Genomic DNA, 22840 nt, shown 5'->3' with positions numbered 1-22840 from the left:
GACCAGGTGTGGCCTCCCCTCCCGCAGCATGCCAGTGTTCCAGCCCCGGAGTGGTGGACGGTGACTGTGACCGGGACTCCGGCCAGTGCACATGCCGGGCCGGCTTCCAGGGGGCCACGTGTGACCGCTGTGCCCCTGGCTACTTCCACTTCCCCCTCTGCCAGTGTGAGCAAGGCCTCCCCAGTGGGCACGGTGGGCCTGGGCCCGCGGTCTTGTCTGCCCTGCTCAGCAGCCTGTGCCCTCTCCCCCGCAGTGTGTGGCTGCAGCACCGCGGGGACCCTGCCCCAGGGCTGCGACGAGGCTGGCCACTGCCTGTGCCGGCCTGAGTTCGATGGCCCTCACTGTGACCGCTGTCGCCCCGGCCACCATGGCTACCCTGACTGCCGAGGTGAGCAGAGGGCGGGACTGGGCAGAAGCCTGGAGGTGGGGTGTGGGAGGGCCACCGCCGGTGCCCATGGCCTGCCCCTGTCTCTTGCAGCCTGCGACTGCGACCCCCAGGGGGCCCTGGATCAGCTCTGCAGTGTAGGCGGGGTGTGTCGCTGCCGCCCTGGCTACGCAGGCACCACCTGCCGGGAGTGCAGCCCTGGGTTCCACGGCTTCCCCGCCTGTGCCCGTGAGTGTCCTTGCAGGAGGCAGGGAGGGGGGCGCATCCCACCGCATGCCCGAGCCCACACCCCCCGTCCTTCCCCAGCCTGCCACTGCTCTGCCCACGGCTCCCTGGATGCAGCCTGTGACCCCCGCAGCGGGCAGTGCAGCTGCCGGCCCCGAGTGACAGGGCTGCGGTGTGACACGTGTGTGCCCGGCACCTACAACTTCCCCTACTGTGAAGGTGAGGCTGGTGCCATTTGCAAGACAGGCTCACACATCCTGTGCTGGGCGTTCATGCCACCGTCTGTGTGCTCTGTGCCCATGCGTGTGTCCATGTGGTTGTTCTTGCATGTGTTCATGTGAGGTTCGTATGCTGTGGGTGCGTATCCATGTGCCTTGTTAGTGTCCATGCACATCTCCGCATGTTTGTTCCTGGATGTGTGTTCATGTGTTGTGGTTGTGTCCATGTGTGTTCAGATGCGGTGCATGTGTCCATGTGCTGTGCATGGGTCCATGTGTGTTCACATGTGTTCATGTGCTGGATGTGCTTGTTGCATGTTCATAACCATGTGCTGGGGAGGGGGAAGGGCACATGCCCTTGTGGTGTGGGGACCAGAGCATGGAGGTGCACGTCTTCATGCATGTTTACACGTGTGGGAGCCGAGGGGCCTGGCCAGGCCTGGGGAATTCTTTGCCGTCAGGGTCAATGACTAAGGAATGACGGAGCGGTGTCTCCACAGCTGGCTCCTGCCACCCTGATGGCCTGGCCCCCGCCGACCGTGTCCTTCCTGAGGTGAGCCCACGGCAGCCCTTGGTGGGGCTGAGACGTTGCTTCCCCTGCTAATTGGTCACTGTGGAAATCTCCAGGCGCATTTGTTCCCCTGCTGGTCCTCTGTCCCCACTCCAGCGGATGCCAGAGATTGTGCAGGGCCAGGGCTCCAGGGCTGAGAGCTTGTGGATAGGAGGGGAGGGGCCCACTCTGACCCTCAGTCTCAATCTCTCCCAGGCACAGGCCCCATGTACATGCCGGGCACATGTGGAGGGGCCAAGCTGTGACCGCTGTAAACCTGGGTTCTGGGGCCTGAGTTCCAGCAACCCTGAGGGCTGCACCCGTGAGTCTGCCCAGAGTGGATGCTGGGGCTGGGGGAGAACCCTGGAGGGACAGGGAGGTGAGGGTTGGCCCCACAGGGTCCAGGCCCTCCTGCTCCCTCCCCCACTGTCAGGCCTGCTCTTCCCCTCCCCCAGGCTGCAACTGCGACCCCAGGGGCACCCTGGGTGGAGCTGCCGAGTGCCAGCTGGTGAGTCTGGGGGCCAAGGTGCTGGGGGTCTAGAGGCAGATGCACTGGGACACCCATCCCTGCCTAGTCCCACCTCCGCCCTCCACCCGCAGGGCAATGGCCAGTGCTTCTGCAAGCCCCGCGTGTGCGGCCAGGCCTGCGCAGTGTGCAAGGACGGCTTCTTCGGGCTGGGCCAGGCTGGCTACTTCGGCTGCCGCAGTGAGTGCCCGCCTCCTGGGCCCTCAGACCACGTCCTGGGGAGGGCTGCGGCTGGGGGGACAGAGGAGTCAGGAGCCGGGTGGGGTCTGGGCATGGGGAGGCCCACACATTGGACTGGGACTCACTGAGCTGTGCCTGATGCCTGGCCAGGCCTGAGCTGGCTGTGGAGAGGCTCTGCTCTCAGGCCCCTCCCTCCAGTCCTGCACCCTCAGCAGACATCACCAGTCATTCCTAGTTCCCTTGCCCTGGGCCTGGACTCAGAACCTGCCTGTGCAGAGTCCCAGGTGGCTTCTCAGCCCCTGTTGCTCCTGACAAGGCGGACGGAGGCCCAGGGCCTGTCTCCGGAGCCAGGCTGTGAGGAGCACTGAGGCAGGTGAGGGCCAGGCAGCACCCACCTCGCTCCCCCCTCCTGTACAGGCTGCCGGTGTGATGTTGGCGGTGCGCTGGGCCAGGGCTGTGAACCGAGAACGGGCGCCTGTCGCTGCCGCCCCAACACGCATGGCCCCACCTGCAGCGAGTGGGTACCCTATTCCGATTGGTTGGGGGGCAGCAGCCTGTGGGAGGTAGCTGGTCTTCTGGATTTGTCCCTGGGGATCCTGGGGGCTGTACCGGCCCAGAGCCCGCCCCACCCAAACAGCCTGCGGGCTGCTCTGACGCCCGTGCTGTGGCCAGGCCGGCGCCGGACCACTACCTCCCGGACCTGCACCACCTGCGCCTGGAGCTGGAGGAGGCGGCCACGCCCGAGGGCCACGCTGTGCGCTTTGGCTTCAACCCCCTTGAGTTTGAGAACTTCAGTTGGAGGGGCTACGCACAAATGGCGCCCATCCAGGTGGGTGTGGGCTGCCCTTTCCCCGGGCGCAGCTTACAGGGCGCAGTGGGGCGGGCAGGCCTCTGAGGCCACAGGACCCAGCTGTGAATGGCGGGAGGGCGCCCCTGATTTACCATGTCCCTCCAGCCCAGGATTGTGGCCAGGCTGAACGTGACCTCCCCGGACCTCTTCTGGCTCGTATTCCGATATGTCAACCGCGGGCCCTTGAGCGTGACCGGGCGGGTCTCTGTGCAGGAGGAGGGCAAGTTTGCCACCTGTGCCAACTGTGAGTGCATCGGAGGGCCACTCCCACACCTCTCTCCCCTCCCCACCTTGTCCCAAACCCCTGCATCCACCTACACCTCCATCCCACCCAGCCCCAGCCCCAGCCCCGACTTGGGCCATGCATAGGAGGGGAAGCCAGCCTGCCCTGCTGGCCCTGGGGAGTGTGGACAGGGTGGGTGTGTCCATTCTTACTGCCCCGCCCCCTCCCCAGGCACGGAGCAGAGTCAGCCTGTGGCCTTCCCGCCCAGCACTGAGCCCGCCTTTGTCACCGTGCCCCAGAGGGGCTTTGGGGAGCCCTTCGTGTTGAACCCTGGCACCTGGGCCCTGCTCGTGGAGGCTGAAGGGGTGCTCCTGGTGAGGCGGGGGCTGAGCAGGGTAGCGGGGGGCTGAGCGGGTGGACGGGCCGCAGCACCGACTCCCCCCTCCCACCTACAGGACTACGTGGTTCTGCTGCCCAGCGCCTACTACGAGGCAGCCCTGCTGCAGCTGCGGGTGACCGAGGCCTGCACGTTCCGGCCGGCCGCCCAGCATTCTGGGGAGAAGTGAGGGCCGGCCTGGCGAGGGGTGGGGGCCTGACCGTCACTGTACTCAGGCCTCTGGCCCCATGCTGACCGAAGACTGTGTCGCCCACACAGCTGCCTACTCTACACCCACCTGCCCCTGGATGGCTTCCCCTCGGCTCCTGGGCTCGAGGCCCTGTGTCTGCGTGACAACAGCCTCCCCCGGCCCTGCCCCCGGGAGCAGCTCAGCCCCGCGCACCCCCTGCTGGCTGTCTGCCAGGGCAACGACGTGCGTGTCCCGGGACCCCACGGCGGGCAGGCGGGGCCGAGGCCTGTGGGGAAGGGTACCCTTGGCCTGGGGGACGGGGTCCGTGTTGCAGTGAGAGGACACAGGTGCAGGACACCCTCAGGGCCTCATCTGTATTGGGCCCCAGCCCTTGGGGCTCACTGTGAGGACGTGGCGGGTGGTGGGTTCAGTCTCAAGGCTCAGGCTAGACCTCTGGGCACTGCTCTGCGGAGATGAGGCTGGGGGGACGGGAGGCCAGAGTGAGCAGAGGGCAGAGGGCAAGTGACTGCAGTGTTGGGGGGGTACCCAGGCAGCAAGGGTAGAAAGGACGTGTCCCAGGGAGCATGTGGGGTCCTGTTCTCCAGGTGGGGGCTGGGCAGGCCTCTGATTGCCTTGCCCCCCAGGTGGACGTCCAGCTGCAGGTGGCGGTACTGAGGCCAGGCCGCTATGCCCTGGTGGTGGAGTACGCCAATGCGGAGGCCCCCCAGGAGGTGGGTGTGGCCGTGCACACGCCCCAGCATCTCCCCCAGCAGGGGGCGCTCACTCTGCTCCCCTGCCTGTACAGGTACTCAGGGAGGAGGTGGGAGGATTTGGGCCCCAGGGCTGCTCACCTGCTGACTGCCCCTGCCTCACCCCAGCACCCTCTGCCGGGGCACCGCTCTGGACGAGCAGCACCACCTGGTGGCCTTCCACCTGGGCACAGAGGCCAGCGTCCGGCTCACGGCCCAGCAGGCACACTTCTACCTGGTAAGGCCCTGACACCTCACCTCATGGCCCAGGACCTCCATGGTGGCAGCTCTCTCAGAAGATCTTAAACCCGCATAAAGGGTGGAGAGAAGAGCCCTGGCCTGTGGCTCAGTGGTTAGAGCGTCAGCCTGCACACCCAAGGGCCTCGGGTTTGATTGCTGGTCAAGGGCGTGTACTTGGGTTGTAGGTTCAATCCCTAGCCCCGGTTGGGTGCATGCAGGAAGCAACCAATCGATGTGTGTCTCACATCTATGTTCCTCTCTCCCTTCTCTCTCTCTCTGTCTTTCCTTTCTCCTCCTCCCTCCCTCCATTCCACTCTCTCTAAAAATCAATGGAAAAATTATCCTCAGGTGAGGATTAACAACATCAAAGAAAGTAGAATGTAATGAGCCCAGGTGCCCGTCACCAGTGCCACCGTTAGCTCGTACCCTGTCTCTGTTCTTCCAGAACCCTCTCACCTGCAGGGTTTTTTTCCTGGGGGCATAACATGTCTATTTACTTACTAATAGCTCCGTGGCCACATAAGGAAGTACGATGCAGTGGAGTAGGAGAGGAAAGAAAGGTGATCTTCATAAAAGTCCATTTTCCGGTATAATTTACCAAAGCAGATCCCCGTGTGAACAGGGCCCCTCCCTGGCGTTGGGAAGAGTCTGTGACGGGGTCCTGAAGCTTAACACCCAGCAGCATGGTGGCCGGGCCGACCAAGGGCCGACCCAGCGCCTCACAGGGCCGACCCAGGGCCTCACAGTGCCTCACAGGGCCGACCCAGGGCCTCACAGGGCCGACCCAGCACCTCACAGGGCCGACCTAGGGCCTCACAGCGCCTCACAGGGCCGACCCAGGGCCTCACAGGGCCGACCCGGTCGTTGTAACTGAGCCGTCATCACAGAGCACTGCAACCCCCATCACTGTTTTGGAGCCAGAACCAAGCGTCAGGGTTTATTCAACACAAGGCCAGACACGATGGCGTTTGCCTCTGCGAAGTATCATAAGGTCTGTTGCGTCCACTTCCCTAGGCCTTTAGGACGTTTTCAGAGCGATAGATGCACCATTTTTATATAAGCATCCAATACCAACGAGAGCCTGGCCACGCGAGGGACGGCCTGTGGCCGTGGCAGGGCTGCTCGTCCCTCTTTGTGGAGCCGTGTGTTTGCCGTGCTGAAGGCAGGGACGGCTGCGGCTGCTCCTGGGCTGTCTGCTGGGGCCCCGTGCATTTCCCAGCCGTGGACTGGGGCGTGTCCAGCTTTCCATGCACATGGGAGAGCGCCCAGGGCAGCCACCCCCCAAAGGGGCAGCACCCTTATCTGCCTGTTCAGGGACTTTCTGTAACAATCACAGGGCGCCCTTCTGCTGACCCTGTGGGAGACCGACGTGTGCGTTGCCGTGGTCACGCCGCCTTCCTGCCTCTGCTGCGATGTATCTGCTTGGTCATATTTGTCTCGCTTGCACTTCCAATCGCAGTGGGCGGCACTGGACAGAAATGCCCGCCGTAAACCCATCCCGGGAGTTGGGGGGCAGGCGGTCAACCTGCGGGTGGCAGTGGGGTGGCTGGCGGAGAGGACCGGCCTTGGGGACCACTGGGAGGTGCCCAGGCCCCAGAAACTGCACTCAGGGGCTGAGGTTGTGCAGCCAGAGGAGGAGCTGGTGGAGCCAGGCAGGGACTTGGTGTCAAGAGCAGGACTCGGGTTGGACACCAGTGTGGACAGACTCCACCTGCGCGCCCATGTCCACGCCTGGCCCTCTGCCCACAGCACAGTATCACCCTGGTGCCCATGGAGACGTTCAGTTTGGAGTTTGTGGAGCCCCGGGTCCGCTGTGTTAGCATCCACGGGGCCTTCAGCCCCAGCAGGTAGTGGGGCTGGGAGGGGCTGAGCGGCCTGCTGGGCACACTGGCCAGGCCGGCACTCATACCCGTGCCCCTCACAGTGCCGCCTGCCTGCCCTCCCGCTTCCCGAAGCCGCCCCAGCCCACCATCCTCAGGGACTGCCTGGTGCTGCCATTGCCGCCCGGCCTCCCGCTGACCCACTCGCAGGAGCTCACGCCGGGTGCACCCCCGTCTGGACCCCGGCCACGGCCCCCCACTGCCGTGGACCCCGATGCCGAGCCCACCTTGCTGCGACACCCCCAGGTGAGGACCCGGCCCGCAGACGGGTGTGGGCGAGGCAGGAGGCGCAGGGGAACCCGTGTCCACACACCTGCCCACTCACGGAGCCTGTCCCCGCAGGGGACGGTGGTCTTCACCACCCACGTGCCCGCCCTGGGCCGCTACGCCTTCCTGCTGCACGGCTACCAGCCCGCCCACCCCACCTTCGCCGTGGAGGTCCTCGTGAACGGGGGCCGCATCTGGCAGGGTGAGCGCATCTGGCAGGGGGGATGGGGGCGGGGGGTGCGGGGCTCCCTCGTCCACACAGCCCCGTGTGGTCACCACGCCATGTGCACAGATGGTGTGTGGCTCCCGTGGCCCGTGGCACGGTGCCTGTCACTTGGCTGTGCGTGACAGGTCTGCACACCCCTCCTGTCATCAGTTCTCAAACGAGATGCCCCCGGGCCCACCCAGTGTCCAGTGCCGGCAGCCCCGCCTCCCAGCCCCTCCCTGACTGTTCCTCACGTCTGTTTTAGGAATTGGGGGTCACCCATCACCCACAGGCAATCGGGGGTTTGCTACGGGGCACTTGTTGATGATGTGTTCTATGTGTTTGCCTGTTTTGTTCCCGCTCAGTCAAGCCCAGGGGCCACGGCTGGTCCGAGTAGCGTGAGGGCCTAGTCCCTCCTCCCTGGCGACTGCAGGACGGCCCTGCCCGGAGGAGGCCTGGGGCCCAGGGTTCTGTGAGTGTTGGGGATGACCTGCCTTTTCTTGCCTCTCCAGGGCATGCCAATGCCACCTTCTGCCCACATGGCTATGGCTGCCGCAGCCTGGTGGTGTGTGAGGGCCAGGCCATCCTGGACGTGACCGACAGCGAGCTCACCGTGACCGTGCGTGTGCCCGAGGGCCGCTGGCTCTGGGTGGTGAGTCCGAGGCCGGTGTCCCTGATGTAGATGTCCTGAACCTGCGCACACCTCGCTCCTCACACCCGGCCTCACACTTGTCACACCACCAGCAGTCATTCAGCCAGGATGCTACCCCTGCCTGCCATGGCCTAGCCCAGTGATGGCGAACCTTTTGAGCTCGGCGTGTCAGCATTTTGAAAAACCCTAACTTAACTCTGGTGCCATGTCACATATAGAAATTTTTTGATATTTGCAACCATAGTAAAACAAAGACAACATTTTTGATATTTATTTTATATACTTAAATGCCATTTAACAAAGAAAAATCAACCAAAAAAATGAGTTCGCTTGTCAGAGGTTCACCATCACTGGCCTAGCCCCATGCCAGGGGTCAGGGGCCAGCAGCCTCTGGGGACTTCCAGGTCCCCCACACAAGACTCCAGAGGGGGCCTAAGAACACAGATGGTGGGCCCAGGTCCTGCTGGTCAGAGTGGTCTCCCTGGAGGAGGTGGGGCCAGGGGGTGGAGAGGAAGGGTGCCGGGCAGAAAAGAAGGGAGGGGCCCCGGGAGGCTGGGTGCTCTTCCACGGTGCTGCCTCCGAGCTCCCCAAGCTCCCATTAGGCCACGGAGGCTGGCCTCCCTCTGAGCAGTCAAGGTGGGGGCCCGGGCTGGGGTGTGGTGCCCCCACTGTCTCAGCTGCCTGGCCAGTGCAGAGGCCCCCGGAATTGAGCTCCAGCGGGCGGCCTGTGGCACAGTCCCCTGACCCGGGCCCTCTGCTGGGCCCATGGGAGGTGACCAGACCCTGGTTCCCTAGGAGTACGTGCTGGTGGTCCCCGAGGACGCCTACAGCTCCAGCTACCTCCAGGAGGAGCCTCTGGACAAGTCCTATGACTTCATCAGCCAATGTGCTGCCCATGGCTACCACATCAGGTGGGCTGGGCTCAGGGCGGGCCGGGGGGCAGGGCAGGGGTTCCGGGCAGGGAGACGGCCTTACCACCTGCCCCTCATCCCAGCCCCACCAGCTCGTCCCAGTTCTGCCGAGATGCGGCCACCTCTCTCTCCCTCTTCTACAACAATGGGGCTCGGCCTTGTGGCTGCCATGAAGTAGGTGCCACCAGCCCCGCATGTGAGCCCTATGGGGGCCAGTGTCCCTGCCGCCCTCACGTCATTGGCCGAGACTGCTCCCGCTGCGCCACCGGCTACTGGGGCTTCCCCAGCTGCAGACGTGAGTACTTCTGTCCACGGGTCCGCCAGCGAGGGGGTGGTGCCTAAACTCAGAGGGGCTTCCCACCAGGAAGTGTGGACATTGGTCAGCAAAGCATTGAGCCTGCAGACCAGCCCAGCCACCTCCTGTCTTGTGGGACCTCAGGCAGCAGCTGGCCCAGGCTTTGCAGGGTCGTCCAGAAGGTTCTAGGATGGCGATTCCAGGTGGCTGACCCCACATCAGAGCAGCTGCCTGAGGCCAGGGCCCAGAGCTGGGTGGAGCAGGACCGGGAGGTGGGGAGGGCTGTCCTGGCCTCGAGCCCAGGGCTGCCATCTGGGGCCTCCATGAGGGGCAGAGGGCCACCAGCTGTGCACGCTCCCCGCAGCCTGCGACTGTGAGGGGCGCCTGTGTGACGAGCTCACGGGCCACTGCTTGTGCCCCCCGCGCACCGTCCCGCCCGGCTGCGTCACCTGCCAGCCCCGGACCTTCGGCTGCCACCCGCTGGTTGGCTGCGAGGAGTGCAACTGCTCGAGGCCCGGAGTGCAGGAGCTGGCAGACCCCACCTGTGACAAGGACAGTGGCCAGTGCAAGTGAGCCCGGCGGGTGCCCGTCGCCCAGGTGGTCCTGGGGCCCAGGGTGGCATTTCTGGTCCAGAGGGTTCTGAGCCCACACGCCCTCCTTGGTCGTAGCGCCCTCTCCTTCAGTTCTGGGGGGCAGGGGTCCTGGCAGACGGGAGGCCCAGTCCGCTTCTGCGCCCTCCGGCAGGTGCAGACCCAACGTGGCTGGGCGCCGCTGCGACACCTGTGCTCCTGGCTTCTACGGCTACCCCAGCTGCCGCCCCTGTGACTGCCACCCGGCCGGCTCTGCGCCAGGCGTGTGTGACCCCCTCACGGGCCAGTGTCACTGCAAGGTGAGGGACAGGAGGCCGGGGGGGCAGGGCGGGCTCCCCAGAAGCTTTTGGGAGAGTGGCCCGTTGGCAACGGGTTGACAGTGAGCCGAGGCGGCTGAGGGCCAGGACATCGCTGGCCAACTGCCTTGCCCTGGCCTCCTGCCCAGGAGAACGTTCAGGGCCCCCGATGTGACCAGTGCCGCCTGGGAACCTTCTCCCTGGACGCTGCCAACCCCAAAGGCTGCACCCGCTGCTTCTGCTTCGGTGCCACGGAGCGCTGCGGGAGCTCCGCCCACACCCGCCAGGAGGTGCGTGAGCCGGGCCGCCAGAGGCTCCCCACTCCGGAGGGCACACGCTGCCCCCACCGCGGGTTTGCGTGTGGGGTGGGCCCTGTGACATGTGGGGGCTCACGGGGTGCCCCGCCCGTGCGCCCACAGTTCGCGGGTTTGCAGTGTGGGTGGGCCCTGTGATGTGGGGGCTCACGGGGTGCCCCGCCCGTGCGCCCACAGTTTGCGGGTTTGCAGTGTGGGTGGGCCCTGTGACGTGGGGCTCACGGGGTGCCCCGCCCGTGTGCCCACAGTTCGCGGGTTTGCAGTGTGGGTGGGCCCTGTGATGTGGGGGCTCACGGGGTGCCCCGCCCATGCGCCCACAGTTTGCGGGTTTGCAGTGTGGGTGGGCCCTGTGACGTGGGGCTCACGGGGTGCCCCGCCCGTGCGCCCACAGTTCGCGGGTTTGCAGTGTGGGTGGGCCCTGTGATGTGGGGGCTCACGGGGTGCCCCGCCCGTGTGCCCACAGTTCGCGGGTTTGCAGTGTGGGTGGGCCCTGTGATGTGGGGGCTCACGGGGTGCCCCGCCCGTGCGCCCACAGTTCGCGGGTTTGCAGTGTGGGTGGGCCCTGTGATGTGGGGGCTCACGGGGTGCCCCGCCCGTGCGCCCACAGTTCGTGGACATGGAGGGCTGGATGCTGCTGAGCAGTGACCGGCAGGTGGTGCCCCACGAGCTGCGGGCGGAGGCGGGGCTGCTCCACGCGGACCTGCAGCACGTCCCCGAGACAGTCCCAGAGCTGTACTGGCACGCACCGCCCTCCTACCTGGGGGACCGGGTGAGCGGGCACATCGGGCTCAGGAGGGTGCCGGGTCCTGGGAGGCGTGGGGCTCCGTGAACCCGCAGGACCGGCCCAGTGTTGCTCAAGACGCTGGCCTGTGGCGAGGGCCTGGCAGGTCACACTCCTCTGTCCCCTCTCCAGGTGTCGTCCTACGGGGGAACGCTCCGCTATGAGCTGCACGCGGAGAGCCAGCGGGGAGACGTGTTCCTCCCCACAGAGAGCAGGCCAGACGTGCTGCTGCAGGTGGCTGCGGGCGGCGCGGCGGGTGGGGGCGGGCACAGCCGGGCCAGGACAGTGGGCAGCCCTGACCACGCACGTGCCCACCTCCCCAGGGCAACCAGATGAGCATCATGTTCCTGGAGCCGGGACGCTCGGAGCCCGGGCACGTGCACCAGGGGCAGCTGCAGCTGGTGGAAGTGAGTGGAGCTGGCTGGAGGCCACGTCCCTTCGGAACCCAGCATGGCCCAGAAAAGGCCAAAAGGGGCCAGGACTGCTGTGCCCACTCATGTGGAAGGTGGTCCAGGAGCAGGACAGGGCTGGTCCCACGCTCGCTTTTGTGGTTGCCCGTGGGCAGCGTGCCCAGCCCATGCTGGCCCCTCATCCCTGCTCCCAGCTGGGCCCTGTGTGTGTCTTGGCCCATCTCTCTCGGCCTGTTGTCCATCCTCCGGGAGGAGCTCTGAGTCATTCCTGTCTTTGGAGACATGACTGTTGCCGCCCAGCGGCCGGCTCACCTGTCTTTTGCTAAGATGTCTTCTGAAGAACAGTTCTGACATTGTATGTGCTCAGATTCATGGATTTCTCATTGGCAGTTAGTATTGTTGTGTCTCTCTTAAGGAAGTATCTGTCGCTCTGAGATCAGGAACACGCACATACGCTTTCTCTGAAAGCTTAGACTACCTTTGTGTGTTTAAAATCTCACATGCCCCAGCTGGCTTTTGTGCATGGCGAGGTAGGGACCGACGCCGCTTCCCCCAGGACGGGTGGTTCCAGCTTCGAGTGTAACCGCCTCCGGGCCAAATGACCTGGGAGCCCGTCCCCACGGGAGGGTCTGTTCTGGGCTCCTGGTCTGCCCCCCTGAGGACTGTGGTGACCCTGCAGGGTAACTTCCGGCACACGGAGACCCACAGCGCCGTGTCCCGCGAGGAGCTCATGATGGTGCTGGCCGGCCTGCAGCAGCTGCAGATCCGCGCCCTCTTCTCCAAGTTCTCCAGAGCCGTCTCCCTGGGCAAGGTGGCACTGGAGGTGGCCAGCAAGATGGGCGGGGGACCTCTGGCCAGCAATGTGGAGCTGTGCATGTGCCCTGCCAATTACCTCGGGGACTCGTGCCAGGTGAGGTGGGGAGGGGCAGGCACCGTCAGTCTGCCCCACCCACGCACATCTGCCCCCCCCCACCCCCCGCAACGTCCACTCTTGCCTTCCATCCCCATTGGTGTCACCAACCCTTCTCTCCACCCGCTGGGTGTCACCCTCCAAGCACCCGACCTTCCCACCGCAGGCTGAGCCAGCCGCTTGCTCTTCTGTCTGCTAATCTACTGTCACCCCGTGTCCCTGCCAGCCCTTAACCATCCACTGCCCCGTCCACCGCTGGTCTGAATCTGACCTGTGAGCCTCCTTTCCTGACCACCGATGCCCCCCCCCAGGAATGTGCCCCTGGCTACTACCGGGACATCAAAGGTCTCTTTCTGGGTCGCTGCATCCCCTGTCAGTGCCATGGCCACTCAGACCTCTGCATCCCAGGCTTGGGCACCTGCATGGTGAGTGGGACTCAGTGGAGGGAGCCACTGGGGACCTGTGGGTCAGCGCCCTGGGCAGGGCCCCCAGCGGGTTGGGGTGGGAACTGGGGCCTCCACCGTCAGCGCTGACCTGTCCCTCCGCCCAGGACTGCCAGCACAACACCGAGGGCAACCACTGTGAGCGCTGCCAGGCTGGCTTCGTGCGCATTGGGACAGAGGACCCTGCAGCCCCCTGCGTCAGCTGCCCCTGCCCGGTGTCGGTGCCTTCCAACAAGTAAGCTGGCTGAGTCGGCACTGGCCCCCGGGAGGTCCGGGCGGCGGCGGTGGCCCAGCCTGGATACACAGGTGCTCCCGCGGGGTGTGCAGGTGCGTGACAACCCTCTGTTTTTGTAGCTTCGCGGTGGGCTGCGTCTTTCCAGGCGGCCGCCCCCAGTGTCTCTGCAAACCCGGCTACGCAGGAGCCTCCTGTGAGCGGTGAGCCTGGCAGGGGCGGCTGGGGGCAAGCTGGGCTGGGGGTGGGGGCGGGACTCTGCTGACCCCGCCCTCGTCTCAGGTGTGCCCCTGGCTTCTTCGGGAACCCGCTGGTGCTGGGCAGCTCATGCCAGCCCTGCAACTGCAGCGGCAACGGGGACCCCAACATGATCTTCAAGGACTGCGACCCCCTGACGGGCGCTTGCCACAGCTGCCTGCGCCACACCACCGGGCCCCACTGCGAGACCTGCGCCCCAGGCTTCTATGGCAACGCCCTGCTGCCTGGCAACTGCACCCGTAGGCCCCAGGGGAGAAGTGGTCCAGTGTGTGGGGGGGCGATGCTGGGTGTCCCCTGGGAGCAGGCTGTGTCCCATGCTGGGCCCAGCAGGAAGAGGGTGGACCCAGCCAGTCCTCCCCCATAAGACCCACGGCAGCTTGGGGCCTGGCCTCTGCTGAGGCATCCCGTGAGGCTCCTGCCAGGCCTGGCTGAGCCTGGGCTGCAGGGGAGGAGGGCAGAGTGGGACGTAAACAGCAGCTGTGTGATGGGAGCGGAGGGCCTGGCCGTCTGGAGTGGCCTGGAGCAGGGGTGGAGTAGCTGGGTACAAAGTGAGGTCCCGGGGTTCCCGTGGGGGCAGGAGGAGATGGAGGGGCAGGAGCTCACGAAGCTTGGTGAGGGCAGGAGGAAGCTTGGCGCAGGGAGGGCTGCTGTCACAGCCCGTCTTCTGCAGGGTGCGACTGCTCCCCGTGTGGGACGGAGGCCTGTGACCCCCATAGCGGGTACTGCCTGTGCAAGGCAGGTGTGACAGGACCTCGCTGCGACCACTGTCAGGTAGGGCTGCCTGGGAGGGGCAAGCTTTGTTGTACGAGGGTGGATTCTTGGGACTGGAGGGGGGCCTGGGGCTGCAGGGGTGGGGCCTCAGTGCTGAAGGCGGGCCTGGGGCTGCCAGGGCAGAAACTTATGGTTGAAGGAGTGGAGGAAGCCGGGTCTTGAGGGCTGGGCAGAGCTGTGACCACACCTGTGCCTGCAGGAAGGACACTTCGGCTTCGAGGGCTGCGGGGGTTGCCGCCCGTGCGCCTGTGGACCAGCCTCCAAGGGCTCTGAGTGCCACCCCCAGAGTGGACAGTGTCATTGCTGGCCAGGGGCTGGGGGGCTCCAGTGCCGAGAGTGCGCCCCCGGCCACTGGGGGCTCCCCGAGCAGGGCTGCCGGCGTGAGTGCGACAGGCCGGGCTCCATGGGGTGGGGCCCTCAGGGTGGCAGGGACCCAGGTCCCTCTGCCAGCCACACACCCTATCCTACCCTTCCCCCACCCCAGGCTGCCAGTGCCAGGAGGGCCACTGTGACGTGCACACGGGCCGCTGCACGTGTCCCCCTGGGCTCAGCGGGGAGCGCTGTGACACCTGTAGCCACCAGCACCAGGTGCTGGTGCCTGGCGGTCCTGGGAGCGGTGGCGTGCACTGCGAAGGTGAGTCCCCACACTCACCTCCACCCATCTGACCACACCCGTCTCACCCCAGCTTGGCACTGCCCTGGTGACCACAGCACTAACTTGAACTTGCAGAGGAGTCCTGTGGCCTCAAATTTCCCTCTCAATTTTCCGAGGGACCCCACACCTGTCCTTCCATTGACCCTCGGACCCCCTCCCAATGAGACCTCTGGCCCTCACCAGCATTGTCCCCGTAGCCCAGCTCAGTGCCCCCATGCCAACTCCATGACCCCTGGCTGACCCATCCCCACCACGTGGACCCCGAGACCTCTCTGCCCATGGCCACCCCACGCCCTGCACTGACCTGCCGCCTGCCCGCAGTGTGTGACCACTGTGTGGTCCTGCTCCTGGACGACCTGGAGCGGGCCAGCACCCTCCTCCCCGCCATCCGGGAGCAGCTGCGAGGCGTCGACACCAGCTCCCTGGCCTGGGCCCGGCTGCACAGGCTGAATGCCTCCATCGCGGACCTGCAGGTACTGAGCTGTGGCCCCTGGCCTCCGCATCCCAGGTGGCAGGCCCTCACTGTCCCTTCCCCCCAGAGCCAGCTCCGGAGCCCCGCAGGCCCCCGCCATGAGACCGCACAGCAGCTGGAGGCACTGGAGAGACAGAGCGAGAGTCTCGGGCAGGACGCCCAGCGGATGGACAGCCAGGCAGGACCCGAGACCCCTCCCCCTCAGCAGACTCCTCCCATAGGCCCCTCTCCCTGAGCCCCAAAACCATCCATTGTCACTCCCGACCCTCAGCTCAGGCCCAAGGCCACTCCCCAGGCCCCTGGCCTTTCCCCACACCCTCCAGCCAGCAGAGGCTGTGGGCTGATGGGGTACTGTGTCCACAGGCCACAGGGGCCCGAGTCAGGGCTGGACAGCTGCTGGACAGCACGGAGGCCACACTGGGCCGGGCACAGGCGCTGCTGAAGGCCATCCTGGCCCTGGACCGAACCCTGAGCGGTAGGGGCTGGCCCAGGCAGGCGGGGCACGGGTGAGCAGACGATGCTCAAGGCTCAGAGCAGGGGCTGCCTCCAGGCGGCTCGACCTTGAGGAGCTGGCAGGGTCCAGATGCTTCAATGGGGAGATGGTGCTCCCCCAGGGAACAGCAGGGCGGTCGGGAGGTGGGAGCAGTGGCGGGTGTGGCCAGAGCGCGAGGGCGGGTGGACACTGCAGAATGGGCCTGAGCATTGCTCACAGGCACCCTACCTCTCTGGGAAAACTCAATGGTGAGCACCGTCACTACAAACGGAAATGCAACACCAAGAAGAGATCAGAGGGGACCTGGCCCAGCCCAAGAGTCCGGGAGAAGTGCAGTCAGCTGAGCGCTGGACTGGAGGAGGGACTGGCCAAGGGAGTGGCTGAGCAGAGGGATGGGGCTGTGGGGCTGTGGAGTGAGGGGTGTGGGCCAGAGGGCCAGGCTGGCAGGGAGCTTCCTGGGATGTGCTGATGATGCCGGGGCAGGGCCTCGGCCTGGGAGCCAGTGGGCCGAGGTCTGCCCTGGGCTTGATGGCACCTTCTCAAACGCTCAGAGCTCATGACAGACCACCTGTCACCGGGCAATGCCTCGGCCCCATCCGGGGAGCAGCTGCGTCAGACACTGGCCAAGGTGGACCGCCTGCTTGGGGAAATGCGGGCCCGTGACCTGGGGGCCCCACGGGCAGTGGCTGAGGCTGAGCTGGATGAGGCCCAAAGACGTGAGTGGTCGGCCCACAGGGCAGAGGTGGGGAGGGGAGGGGCGAGGACTCAGCCAGAAGTCCCGGGGCTGAGGTCAGCATGGAGTGGTCACTGCCCAAGTGACCATCCCCGTATTGGGTCTCTGCCAGTGCTGGCCCACGTGCAGGAGCAGCTGACCAGCCGCTGGGAGGGAAACCAGGCGCTGGCTGCCCGCACGCGTGACCAGCTGGCCCAGCATGAGGCTGGCCTCATGGACTTGCGAGAAGCCCTGAACCGAGCAGTGGGCACCACACGGGAGGCCGAGGAACTCAACAGCCGCAACCAGGAGCGCCTGGAGGAGGCTCTGGTGCGGGACCTCCCTCCCTCTCCCCTCCTTTACCCCCCTCACTTCCTCTCACCCTTTCACCCTCCCTGCCCTGAAGCCCCACCTCTCCCATCACCCTCCTTCACCCCTTCAGCCCTCACCCAATTACCCACCCCCTCACCCCATCCTGCCTCTGTGTTTCTGTCCCCTCCTGTTCACTCCTCATCCCTCCAGCACTGGAAGCAGGAGCTGTTCCGTGACAATGCCACTCTGAGGGACACTCTGCGGGCTGCCAGCGATACCCTGGCCCGGGTCTCTGAGCTTCTGCACGGCATGGACCGGGCCAAGGAGGTGAGCACTGCCCCTCCCAGGGCTGTACCCCAGGCGAGGTGGGACGAGTGTGCATGCAGAGTGTGACCCCTGGGGTCCCAGATCAGGATAGCGAGAGGGGCTTGGTGGGGACAAGGGTCTCACCAAGCCCCTCTGCCCCCAGGAGTATGAGCACCTGGCTGCCAGCCTCGATGGGGCCTGGACACCGTTGCTGGAGAAGATACGTGCCTTCTCCCCTGCAAGTGGCAAGGTGGACCTGGTGGAGGCTGCTGAGGCCCACGCGCGGCAGCTGGACCAGCTGGCACACAACCTCTCCAGGTGCGGGGCCCAATGAGGGCTGCCCTAAGGACACAGTCGGGTCCCTGCCAGGGGAGTCAAGGCCTTCAGGGGGCACAGTTGGTCCGGCGGATCCTAGAGGGAGAAGTCACTGTCCTCACAGGAGGCTGGCCCCACAGGCAGGCTGGCCTAGCAACTGATGGTGGAGGCCCATGTGCTGGCCTGAGGATATCTGGGCCCCTCCCCACAGCATCATCCGTGGAGTCAACCAGGACCGGTTCATCCAGCGGGCCATCGAGGCCGCCAACGCCTACAGCAGCATCCTGCGGGCTGTGCAGGCCGCCGAGGGTGCAGCCGGCCAGGCACTGCAGCAGGCAGGCCACACGTGGGCGGTGAGGCCCTGCCCCTGCCCCTGCCCCTGCCCTGCTGCTCCCACTGCGTGGGTATGAAGTGTGCCCTGTCCCCATGTCTGCAGATGGCGGTCCAGCAGGGCCTGGCGCCCCGAGCCGGGGAGCTGCGAGCCAACAGCAGTGCCCTGGAGCAGGCTGTTCTCAGGGAGCAGCAGAGGCTGGGCCGCGGTGAGTGCTGGGCTCTGCAGGGACCCTCAGCTTCTGGGCACGTGTGTGGTTTGTGCATTGTTCCAGTGGCAGCTGCCCCTTATGGGGACCCTGCTCCCCACTGGCTTGGTGTGTCCACCCTGGGGCTGTGGAGGGCAGAGGGCACGGGACCAGCTGATGGTTCCTCCTGCTGCCCTGGCTGGAGGCTGTGTGCATGGCAGACTTTTGGATGAGAAAGGGCAGGCGGGGAGTGGGAAGGGTCCCCCTTTAGCTAGAATTGTGGGCAATGGCTTGGCTTTTCTGAGCCTCCATGTTTTCGTCTATAAAACGGGGAGGATTACATATTTGCTGTGGGACTGGGAGGCAGCCCTGAGACTCGGGGTGCTCTCACCCCTCTCCTTGAGCCAGAGCCCTGCTGACTGGACGCCTTCATCCATTAGTGGGCAGGCCCGCCTTAGGCCTCTGTGGTCAGGGGAGCCAAAGTGGGCTGCACACGTGCACTGGGGGTGGGGGCTCCTTGGTGCTATGGCTGCCTCCTCTGCAGTGAGGGCCACCCTCCAGGGCACTGGGACCCAGCTCCGTGATACCCGGGCCAAGAAGGAGCAGCTGGCAGCCCGGGTGCAGGAGGTGCAGGCCATGCTGGCTATGGACACAGGTAGGTTGCGCCTCCTTCCTGCCCTTGCCCTCACTGCTTGTCCCCAGAGGTGAACAGACACCTGCCCGGCCACTCCAGCCAGCCCAGCCCCATAGGGCTCTGTGGTGGGGGCACATCCCCCCCTGTGCCATGCAAAATGGTGACCAGGACAGCTGAAGAGAACCCCGAAGGAGGCGACCTGGACCTGGAGACCCGCCTCTGGTCGGGAGACCAACACCAAACAAAATAGACCCAAGTAGCAAGTGAAAACTGGGAAGGGACAGGAAGTGCTTTGGAGAGAAATTATGGGGGAGGGAGGTCAGGATGCTGGGACATCGGGGAAGGTACAGTCTGTAGGCAGGCATGGAGGTGGATGGGGGTGCAAGGGGACTGGTGTGGCAGGAGAGCCAGGTGGAGGCTCGGGGTGGCAGAGCCCAGGCGGCTCGCAGCAGGGGAGCCATAGCTGACTGGCTTTGGAGGAATCCCTGTGGCCGCCCAGGGCGGAGCATTATCGTGAGCGTGGCCATGGGGCGCAGGGGAGATGAGCATGGCCTGGGGGTGGCAGTGGTGGCTATGGGGAGACAGGGCTGAGCGGAGGCTCAGGGTGACCCTGCTCTGGCCCAAGAGGCTGGCACGGAGAAGCCATCGGGTGGGCGAGGGAGGGTGGGTTTCCACGTCCTCGGCACCCCCGGTGCTAGTCCTAGTGGAGGGGACTTGGTGATGTCCCTGAGGGGAGGGGAGGCCAGGAGGGTCTTCTCTTGACCCTGCTGAAGCCTGCCCACGGCCTGCCACAGACGAGACCAGCAAGAAGATTGCTCACGCCAAGGCTGTGGCCACCAGAGCACAGGACACGGCTGCCCGAGTGCAGTCCCGGCTCCGAGACATGCAGAGAAACCTGGAGCAGTGGCAAGGCCAGTACGGGGGTCTGCAGAGCCAGGACCTGGGGCAGGTGGTGCTGGACGCCGGCCGCTCAGGTGGGCCCCCCAGGCACACAGCACCCGTGAGAGCAGGTGGGCCAGGGGAAGCGAGGCTCTCAGGCCACATCCCCCTTCCCCCTCCCCCCTGCAGTGTCTACCCTGGAGAAGACGCTGCCACAGTTGCTGGCCAAGCTGAACCTGCTAGAGAACCGTGGGGGGCACAACGCCAGCCTGGCCCTGTCCGCCAGCATCGGCCGCGTGCGGGAGCTCATTGCCCAGGCCCGAGGAGCTGCCAGCAAGGTGGGCACCAGTGCCAGAAGAAGGGGGGCGTCTGGGGGACTGGGTGGTGGATGCTGATGGGCCATGTACCCTGCACACAGGTCAAGGTGTCCATGAAGTTCAACGGGCGCTCGGGGGTGCAGCTGCGTGCCCCTCGGGACCTCACTGACCTGGCTGCCTACACTGCCCTCAAGTTCTACCTCCAGAGCCCAGAGCCAACGTCCGACCAGGTCTCTGAGGATCAGTTTGTGCTCTATATGGGCAGCCGCCAGGTACTGGGCCAGCTTGGCAGGCTGGGTAGAGGTGGGCACCAGGTTGGAGTGGGTGGGCCACACTGGGTTCCTGTCCCACTGAGTCTCCCACCTCCACAGGCCACTGGTGACTACATGGGTGTGGCTCTGCGGAACCAGAAGGTGCACTGGGTGTACCGCCTGGGGGGCGCAGGCCCCGCGACCCTCAGCATCGACGAGAACATTGGGGAGGAATTTGCAGCCATCAGCCTTGAGAGGTGGGAGGCCTGCCCCGCTCCCCCGCCCCCCGGCAGGCTGCATGTCTGCCCCAACCCCTTCGCTCTGCCCTCAGGACCCTACAGTTTGGCCACATGTCTGTCACTGTGGAGAAACAGATGAGCCACGAGACCAAGGGCGACACAGTGGCCCCTGGGGCCGAGGGGCTACTCAGCCTGCAGCCTGACGACTTTGTCTTCTATGTGGGGGGCTACCCCAGCAACTTCACGGTGAGCCTCGCAGGGCCTGCCACGCGGCCACCCCTCTGCACTCTTGTCCCAGCGAGTCCTGCTGGGCTTCTGGCTTCAGTGGGTCTGAGCAGCCTGAGCCCCTCCTTGGGGCCTGCCTCGAGTGGGGTGGCGCCCTAACCAGGTGCTGTGCCCGCAGCCCCCGGAGCCCCTCCGCTTCCCCCGCTACCGGGGCTGCATTGAGATGGGCACGCTCAACGAGGCGGTGGTCAGTCTCTACAACTTCGAGAAGACCTTCCAGCTCAACACAGCTGTGGATAAGCCTTGTGCACGGTATGTACGGCCTGGGCCCGCCCTTCACCCTCCTCGGCCCACTCCCCACTGACTGACCTCTGACCTGCAGCACCAAGTCCACTGGAGACCCATGGCTCACTGACGGCTCCTACCTGGAGGGCTCTGGCTTTGCCCGCATCAAAGTGGAGAGTCAGATCAGCAACACCAAGCGCTTCGAGCAGGAGCTGCGGCTGATGTCCTACAGTGGGATCATCTTCTTCCTGCAGCACCAGGCGAGCCCGCCGCCCCCCCACCCCTAGTCACCCACCCTTCGGCCTGCCTCGCTCTGGCCCCGCCCCTGCCTGCTGGGCCCGCCCCCGCTGCTGGGCCTGCCCCATGCTGACCCACCCGCTCCACAGGGCCAGTTCCTGTGCCTGGCTGTGCTGGAAGGCCGCCTGGTGCTGCTCTATGACTTTGGTGAGGGTCTGCAGGAGGCCAAACCGATTCAGCCCCCTCCACCCCTGACCGTGGCCAGCAAGGCGGTAAGGCTACAGCCGGAGGATCGGCAGGGCGAGGCGGGGTTGGGCTGGCAGCAGGAACACCGCAGGTGCTGAGGATCCCCCGACCTGCCATCAGATCCAGGTGTTCCTGTTGGGGGGCAGCCGCAAGCGCGTGCTGGTGCGCGTGGAGAGGGCCACTGTGTTCAGTATGGAGCAGGAGAATGTACTGGAGCTGGCCAACGCCTACTACTTGGGGGGTGCGCCTCCGGACCAGCTGCCCCCGAGGTGAGCACACGCAGGGCAGGCAGGGGTCCCACGCTGTCTCAGCACGCCCAGCCCCCCTTCCCTCCCCAAGACCAGTGCCCCAATACTTGCTTGCCCGACAGCCTGCGCCAGCTCTTCCCATCCGGAGGCTCCGTGCGTGGCTGCATCAAGGGCATCAAAGCTCTGGGCAAGTATGTGGATCTCAAGCGGCTGAACACCACGGGCATCAGTGCCGGCTGCACCGCGGACTTGCTGGTGAGCCCCCCACCCGCTCCAGCCAGCAGCCCCCTCTCCAGCAGGCTTGCTGGGGCCCTCACAGTCCGCTCCCTGTAGGTGGGACGGGCCATGACGTTCCATGGCCATGGCTTCCTGCCCCTGGAGCTCCCAGAGGTGGCCCCCCTCACCAGCAGCGTCTACTCCGGCTTCGGCTTCCGCAGCACCCAGGACAGCGGTCTGCTGTACCACAGAGCATCTCCGGTGTGTCCACCCAGTCTTGGTCTGACCGCCTGCTGCTCCCCAAGCCTGACCTAGCCCTCCCTCCCCGAGTCTCACCTCTGCCCAGCCCTCCCTGAAACTAACTGCAGCAGAGTGTGGGGCCCACGTGGCTGGAGGAAGTCTGGGCCCCTGGCCTGGTCCGCTGACCTGACCACTGTCCCCAGGTTGGGCCATGTGAGGTGTCACTGCAGCAGGGCCACGTGAACCTTCGGTTTGTGACGACCGAGGTGAAGACGCCAGGGGGCTTTGCCGATGGTTTCCCCCATTACGTCGCTTTCTATAGCAACACCACAGGGTGAGCCGGGGACAAGGTGGGGTGGCAGCGGAGCCGGGGTCTTGGGTGCAGCTGCTGCAGGTGTGCGGACAGGGTGGCGAAACACTGCTCTGCTCACAGGGTCTGGCTCTACGTGGACGACCAGCTTCAGCAGATGAAGCCCCACCAGGGGCCGCCCCCCAGGCCCCAGCCACAGCCACAGCCTGAGGGGCCCCATCGGCTCCTCCTGGGAGGCTTGGGGGCGTCCAACACCATCCGTAACTTCAGCGGCTGCATCACCAACGTGTTTGTGCAACGGTGCGCTGAGCGGTGTCAGGGGGGCTGTGCTGACCCCACCTGCTCAGGTGCCTCCAGCTGCTGACTGCCCTTGCTGTCCTCACAGGCTCATGGGGCCCCAGCGTGTGCTCGACCTGCAGCAGAACATGGGCGGTATCAACGTGAGCTCAGGGTGTGCCCCAGCAGCCCCTGGCACCCAAACACCAGTGCAGGCACCTCGAGGACTACAGGCCACAGTGGCTCAGAAGGTGGGCACCACAGGCGTTGGGGGAGAGACAAGGGCAGGGGGTGAGGTTAAAGGGCAGGAGGCAGGTGGAGCTGGGGGTGGGCAGAAGATGGCCCTTCAGCACCCCTGCATCCCCATCTGACCCCACAGGTCTCCCGGCACACCCGGCAGCCCGCCCAGGACTCTGCCTGCACGCCTCCTCGGCCCCTTGGGACCGTCCACGGCACCTACCAGTTTGGAGGTCCCCTGTCCAGTTACCTGGAGTTCACAGCCGTCCTGGCACCCTTTGAGAACTGGT

General features: G+C 65.6%; 1 protein-coding gene across 1 annotated transcript in view; it reads left to right on the top strand.

The window, feature by feature from the left end:
• The window catches only part of LAMA5 (laminin subunit alpha 5), a 51492-nt gene that overhangs the window by 26604 nt on the left and 2048 nt on the right, over positions 1-22840 (top strand). Inside the window, exons 13-73 of the mRNA XM_036323531.1 lie at positions 28-165; positions 254-388; positions 479-613; positions 692-829; positions 1329-1381; positions 1595-1700; positions 1834-1886; positions 1979-2084; positions 2502-2601; positions 2757-2913; positions 3040-3178; positions 3389-3531; positions 3613-3719; positions 3813-3966; positions 4368-4528; positions 4602-4710; positions 6462-6559; positions 6637-6838; positions 6935-7061; positions 7577-7716; positions 8512-8627; positions 8711-8922; positions 9287-9491; positions 9667-9811; positions 9958-10098; positions 10730-10891; positions 11036-11137; positions 11227-11310; positions 11993-12223; positions 12535-12648; positions 12774-12901; positions 13021-13101; positions 13181-13395; positions 13827-13927; positions 14127-14307; positions 14412-14561; positions 14904-15055; positions 15122-15232; positions 15418-15529; positions 16099-16263; positions 16393-16589; positions 16782-16898; positions 17041-17195; positions 17404-17545; positions 17629-17731; positions 18255-18365; positions 19139-19318; positions 19413-19561; positions 19642-19812; positions 19912-20048; positions 20123-20276; positions 20434-20567; positions 20638-20800; positions 20927-21049; positions 21144-21292; positions 21394-21526; positions 21605-21748; positions 21931-22061; positions 22161-22337; positions 22423-22564; positions 22693-22838. Of these exons, the coding sequence (XP_036179424.1) occupies positions 28-165; positions 254-388; positions 479-613; positions 692-829; positions 1329-1381; positions 1595-1700; positions 1834-1886; positions 1979-2084; positions 2502-2601; positions 2757-2913; positions 3040-3178; positions 3389-3531; positions 3613-3719; positions 3813-3966; positions 4368-4528; positions 4602-4710; positions 6462-6559; positions 6637-6838; positions 6935-7061; positions 7577-7716; positions 8512-8627; positions 8711-8922; positions 9287-9491; positions 9667-9811; positions 9958-10098; positions 10730-10891; positions 11036-11137; positions 11227-11310; positions 11993-12223; positions 12535-12648; positions 12774-12901; positions 13021-13101; positions 13181-13395; positions 13827-13927; positions 14127-14307; positions 14412-14561; positions 14904-15055; positions 15122-15232; positions 15418-15529; positions 16099-16263; positions 16393-16589; positions 16782-16898; positions 17041-17195; positions 17404-17545; positions 17629-17731; positions 18255-18365; positions 19139-19318; positions 19413-19561; positions 19642-19812; positions 19912-20048; positions 20123-20276; positions 20434-20567; positions 20638-20800; positions 20927-21049; positions 21144-21292; positions 21394-21526; positions 21605-21748; positions 21931-22061; positions 22161-22337; positions 22423-22564; positions 22693-22838 (8467 nt within the window). The remainder of the gene's footprint in view (positions 1-27; positions 166-253; positions 389-478; positions 614-691; positions 830-1328; positions 1382-1594; positions 1701-1833; positions 1887-1978; positions 2085-2501; positions 2602-2756; positions 2914-3039; positions 3179-3388; positions 3532-3612; positions 3720-3812; positions 3967-4367; positions 4529-4601; positions 4711-6461; positions 6560-6636; positions 6839-6934; positions 7062-7576; positions 7717-8511; positions 8628-8710; positions 8923-9286; positions 9492-9666; positions 9812-9957; positions 10099-10729; positions 10892-11035; positions 11138-11226; positions 11311-11992; positions 12224-12534; positions 12649-12773; positions 12902-13020; positions 13102-13180; positions 13396-13826; positions 13928-14126; positions 14308-14411; positions 14562-14903; positions 15056-15121; positions 15233-15417; positions 15530-16098; positions 16264-16392; positions 16590-16781; positions 16899-17040; positions 17196-17403; positions 17546-17628; positions 17732-18254; positions 18366-19138; positions 19319-19412; positions 19562-19641; positions 19813-19911; positions 20049-20122; positions 20277-20433; positions 20568-20637; positions 20801-20926; positions 21050-21143; positions 21293-21393; positions 21527-21604; positions 21749-21930; positions 22062-22160; positions 22338-22422; positions 22565-22692; positions 22839-22840) is intronic.

This window comes from Myotis myotis, unplaced genomic scaffold, assembly GCF_014108235.1.
Source record: "Myotis myotis isolate mMyoMyo1 unplaced genomic scaffold, mMyoMyo1.p scaffold_m19_p_9, whole genome shotgun sequence".
Lineage (NCBI taxonomy): Eukaryota > Metazoa > Chordata > Mammalia > Chiroptera > Vespertilionidae > Myotis > Myotis myotis.
The sequence above is the reverse complement of the archived record's forward strand: the minus strand, read 5'-3'. Positions and strand labels throughout refer to the sequence as shown.